The sequence below is a fragment of the Pieris rapae genome, chromosome 7, assembly GCF_905147795.1.
Source record: "Pieris rapae chromosome 7, ilPieRapa1.1, whole genome shotgun sequence".
In the NCBI taxonomy this organism is placed as follows: Eukaryota; Metazoa; Arthropoda; class Insecta; order Lepidoptera; family Pieridae; genus Pieris; species Pieris rapae.
The window spans coordinates 4,622,295-4,627,865 of record NC_059515.1 but is presented as its reverse complement, the minus strand read 5'-3'; the positions used below and the strand labels follow the sequence as shown (position 1 = coordinate 4,627,865).

At 30.6% G+C, this 5,571-nt stretch overlaps 1 protein-coding gene across 1 annotated transcript; it reads left to right on the top strand.

Moving 5' to 3' along the window:
- The first annotated feature begins 471 nt into the window (after window positions 1-471).
- LOC110993374 (ELKS/Rab6-interacting/CAST family member 1) lies at window positions 472-4,846 on the top strand. Its single transcript, XM_022259612.2, has 5 exons — window positions 472-1,033; window positions 1,303-1,463; window positions 1,609-1,756; window positions 2,027-2,134; window positions 2,989-4,846. Exons 1-5 carry the CDS (start codon window positions 473-475, stop codon window positions 3,016-3,018), a joined length of 1,008 nt encoding a protein of 335 aa, XP_022115304.2. The 5' UTR covers window position 472; the 3' UTR covers window positions 3,019-4,846.
- Window positions 4,847-5,571: the final 725 nt, after the last annotated feature.

Genomic DNA, 5,571 nt, shown 5'->3' with positions numbered 1-5,571 from the left:
AGACCTAAGCTTTACAATCGCTAAGTATTTGTATTGAATATTGTAATAAAGTGTTCAGATTATCGTATACATCAATACGTCACATGTATTCGTATACAGATTTTGAGTTGGTAACCAGCACACAATTAAAATAATTAGTTTAGCATTAAGTGTTTAAAGTTTAATAGTATTCAGCGGGACTTGTTTTTTAAGATAACGATTGTTAAGCAACATATATAAGTAGAACTGTAAGTGTCCATTAGTCGATGTTACTCCGCTTTCAATCTTGTTATGCGATGACTTGACCGAGTTTTTTTTGAGTTTATACGTTTTGTTACTAAATAATACTGTTTTTGATTTCTTTTTCTTTTATTTTCACATCCCATGTTAGGAAATAACGCGCGCGAGACAGAGTGAGATAGCTGCAATCGGTGACTTGACAAACACGTTGAAAGAAAGAGACAGACTCAAAAGTAAATTAGAGGAGAAAAAAATGAAAGTTATTGATCTTGAAATAGAATTAAACGAATCTTCACTCATACTATCAGAGATACTTAAAATATCGGACGGCCAAGAGCTGAGTAATATTAAAAAGAGCACATTCTTGGAACTGCAAAAGAGTGGTAAGGTAGTGGATAGACTCGATAAATGCAGATTTAGCAGGAGCCACAACGACTTACTAAATGTAGGCGAGAAACAACAGATTAACGCGCAAAAACTATCACGTAAAATAACAGATCTAACAAAGGAAATTGAAATAAAGAATTCTAAAATTATAGAACAGCAACGCAGTATATCAATATTAGAAGAAGCGTTGCGAGAAAATAATAATATTGCTGAGTTTGAGCAACTTTTAGCGGTCATAAGAAGCAAAGACGAAAGGATTGAAGAATTGGAAAACATGTTGAATAAGTCTGGTGATACAAGAAAATTCTACAAAGATAAAAGAATTTTAAAATTAGAAGAAGCGTTGAAAGAGTCAATTTTGATCGCTGCAGAGAGAGAAAAGGTTTTCTATAAGGAAGAAAAAAGGAGGATCGAAGCACTAACGAAGGTAACATTGAAATATTTTATAATATTGCGAAATTTATATAAATATTTCCCGTCTCTCTTAAACTATTTTGTTTTTATCTTTAGTGTAATTTCAGTACCTAATTGATTTATTTAATGTTTAAATAAACGTTGCTCTTTAAACAATATGATAAACACAATGTTCGATATTTTGACAAGTCAAAAAGTAATTCCAATTTCTACGTTAAGTGTGTCTTAATAAACCGCCATTGAATGGTTATGGTTTAATAATCTCACCTTTTTTATTGTCAGATGAAGAAAATGGAGCAAAGACTAAAGTCACTACAGAATGCGCCAGTTATCAACTGTAAAACTTGTTCATCTATTTTGAAACAGCAAAGAACTACGGAAGAGACCTTGCTTTATGGTCAAAAACAACGAGATGCAATATTACGACATCTGTCTAATGTTATGTATGTAATCCATGATCCCTGTATCCATGCATGCTAATACCTTATTATTATTACCATGCTTCTCCTGAATTAAGTACAACGACAATGAGATTGAATAGTTTTTAAGATACTGATAAAGTTTTACAAATAATTATGAAAATTACAGTAAAGATCTTCTTGAAGAAGCAGTTAGTGCAAAGGACTCTGAAATAGCTGAACTCGAAATGAAAGGTGTTCTGGATGAAAATGAGACAAACATATGTGAATCTCTAAAGCTGGAGAGAGATAGAATGCTGAATAGATTAAAACAAGAGGTAAACCTTTATGGTATTTAATGTTATTTCTTCTATAAATCAGGTTTCTCAGAAGTTTTGGAAACCTACGAAATCTTCAAAGGATCATTTTTTATTTTGTAAACTTATACAAAAATCGACTTTATGTTCTCATTATATTAATTACCCAAACATTATTTATTCTTATTATACATATAATTTTTTTTCGGGAATTGCAAAATCAAATACTTTATAAGACTTAAATGATATCTCCCTTTTGAAAAAATAACAATCTGTTTGATTTATTTTCAGAATGAAAAGCTGGTGGAATTTCAAAATTTTACCAACATAATCTCTGAAGAAAGTTCATTGCCGATACTCTCTGACGATATGACCTCTGCAGACAACCAACTCGTTTGGGTATCGTAGATGGAAACTTTAGAATGCGAGTGATTTTTATTACTAATAACTTAACACAAATTTCAAGTACATAACTTAGACACAGAAATGTGTGTGTGAAATTGTGTTTGAATTATGCATTCGTTTCTATAACAGGCATATCTCACAACATTTACTGCTAATGTTTTTCTTTTTCGAAACCTGTAACTCTGAAGTGAAATTCTGGGATTTACTGCAGTTTTTAAGTACATATTTATCTATTTATTTTTATAACTTAGACTTTCATATTAGATTAGGTTTGTATTTTTATTATTATTTTGGGGTAACGTTTTCAAGACAAAGTAATATCATTAAAACAATAGGTAAATATGCATTTGGAAGGTTTAGGTTAAAGCGAGCGTACCACAAATAAAACCATCATATTCATGGATATACCATGTGTAAAATAAATATTACAGAGGCATGGTAACACTGGGAAATAATGTAAAACAATTGACGCAAGACAAAACATCGTTCAATTACGATCACGCGTAATACGACGTTTAATGTCCGTGTCAACGAGTATGACAGTTGACCAAGCACAATTGAATGGAGCGCAAAAAATGGAACCATTAACTCTCTCGTGTTAATGGTTCCAAAATCTGATTACGTGGAAGTGCCAAACTTGTATGAATTCTGTGACCTTAATTATAGTTTACAACCCGTTTCTCAATTTTAGTCCCTAAACTCTCAAATAATAGATATTTTTGAAATAGTAGTAGTAAATACTAATTTTTACATATTTATGTGTGTAATTAAAATTTGCTGAAGCTGTCTTTTATGTAAATGATTTTGATAGATGAGAAATCAATTATGTGAATTAGCCATGTTTGCAGGAGGAGGACATCCCGGCTACTGTACTATGACGTCATAAAGCTAAGTCTTATGTGTTGTGAACATCTATCACTTGTCATCTCATCCGCTACCTTACCATCGCTTTTCACCAGCCTTACGCCAATAAAACCTCTTCAGAGACTGTCTCCTTTCTTTTATAGTCTGTGCGTCACTTTGACAGCTGTCAAACGTTGACGTTATTGTAAATAGTGGTTTTAGTAGTAACTCTCACACGATGCGACACGGAACCATTTATCGAAAAGTAATATTTTTTAATATATTGATTGAGATTGAAAAATTATTTATCCTATTCATATACTCTAGCACTTGTTGACTTATACATAAAGCAATAATGTAATCTTCGCTCGTCTTAGATTAACTCTGACTCCGTGTATATTTCTAGTCAAATGTATTGAAACTGCTTATTGTTATTAACTATAAATCCTATATAATGCCTAACAAGCATTTATTTTAAGCACTAATATTATTTAAAACTAATTTATGATGTTAAGCACCACAGTCAAAAATTGTGTTTGAAATTACATATCATGCACAAAGTTTGGAAATCTTTGGGCATTATCATGGTAGCTTCGATTATAGAACTTTAAAATGCTTATCTGATCAAGCACTGCCTTAAGTGATAAGTTTTCTTTGTATCGAGAGCCTACGTAAGCTTTAAGACGTCCGATCGGCTCGGACGTTCGAAACGGAATGAGGTTTGCAGTATAATAAATAATTAGCACATTGTGGCAGCTATTCAACTACCCACAGGTTAAAGAGCTTTTCCATTTTTACAGTCTTGCAAGTGTTAGGCATAGACAATTTTTTGTGAATTGAGATATAGAATGAGTGAAACTTGTATATTATGTTATATCTGTTGAATTATGAAAGTTTTATATGTTGTTCTGATACTGTAATCATTTAATCACGTTAACAATAAATTCGATATTGTGTACAAAATAATATAAACATAGTTTCTTCAAATCACATTGCTTTTATGGGGAGATGTCTAACACTAAACTAGAAGAAAATTGGATAATGATCTGCGCATCTCGAAGTGAATCTAAGTAATACACTCCTTATAAAGGCATTGAGAATCCCACATTCACTTGTTTAAAAAAATGTTATTTCTTTACCTGGGTCCAAATTTATTTTTAAAAGTTTTTTTCAGGATTTAAAAGTAATATCCTCTATTGACAAAATATATGGCTAAAGTAGTACGTATTGATAGAAAAGCTGCAATGTTGTGTTGGTATCTAAGCTAATGATTTAGTATTGATGGTCGCTATTGACTTTGATCATTGGTCGATGGTCTATTCTCAAATCTTAGCCAACAATAATGTGTAATAAAATAAGGTACGATCAATTTAAAACTAAATTTTAGTGAATTTTCTTTACCATATTTTATTGGCCATGTCAAATAGATAAGTTACCGCATTGTTATTGTAATACTATTTTAACAGGTATAATTATATATTTAAGTCATAAATATGTAATATTACAACGCATAAATTTATTGCTTTTCTATCAAATTTATTTTGATTAAATACGATAATAAAAATAGTCTTATATTTAATGGTATCTATATGTAAGATAATTTTAACTTCTATTGATAAACGTATAATGTTGCTGACAACACTTAAAAAATCTGCTTACAAATAATTACACGATAATTTTTGTCAATATATGCGTTGTAATATTCAAGTTGACTTTGCAGCAAAACTTTTGTATCGATAAAATGTAGGTGAATTGTACGATCACGAAATTAGTTATTGTTAAAGTTCGTATTGTTTCAAGATATATCGACAGATATGCTAAGGATAAATGTTCTTTGAAATATAATATCTTCGTATAATATTATTTTAGCTTTTATTTTCACCTATAAATAGATCAACGGGGTCATTACATAAACGTTACTAAAACTTTACTTTTATTGTCCTGGACAAAATGTTTATGCAGAAGAAGAGAATTTAATTGATAATGTTTCAATAAGTTATTCCAAAACAGCTTTTATCAGTGGATATTTACAGATAATCAAAATCTATTCTTATAACTTCCTACATTCATAGGAATTTAAACTTTGGCTGATACCCAAAAGCATATACTTGATCCGGGAGCAGTTTAAGCCGGGCAGATTGACATCAGCTCGGACCTGGGGAATTGATTAGTAGGATTTTTATATACAGGAATCACAGTTCGCTCTGTTTTGCTTCTGAACCTTACCCTTAGACTACTTTTATATAGATTTTACTATTATTATGTTGGTGCTTTATACATTCAAAAGTATAAAGTAACAACTCATATAGTCATTATGAACATATCCGGAATATCAAGAAAACGACAGTACCTATATAATAATTCTATGATAATAGTTCCGATTACATAGAAAAACAATATCTATCATTCACAAACAGCTGATCAATGTAGGACATATTTTGCCCCTATGGCTAAGGTACCTAAGGTTCCCCATTAAACTTTCAACATTACATAATATTTGTAATGAATAAAATATAAATACGTAATACTTTCTTTTAAAATGGTAATATTCTTCATTTGTCTTTATTCAGAAAAGCACCATCTATTGA

Bases quoted from the DNA above. Each gene is read 5' to 3' on its own strand.
- LOC110993374 (XM_022259612.2), top strand. From the start codon at position 473: ATGAAAGTTATTGATCTTGAAATAGAATTAAACGAATCTTCACTCATA. The intron at 1,034-1,302 runs GTAACATTGAAA...TTTTATTGTCAG, and splicing joins GGATCGAAGCACTAACGAAG to ATGAAGAAAATGGAGCAAAG. The intron at 2,135-2,988 runs GTATCGTAGATG...CCATGTTTGCAG, and splicing joins CAGACAACCAACTCGTTTGG to GAGGAGGACATCCCGGCTAC.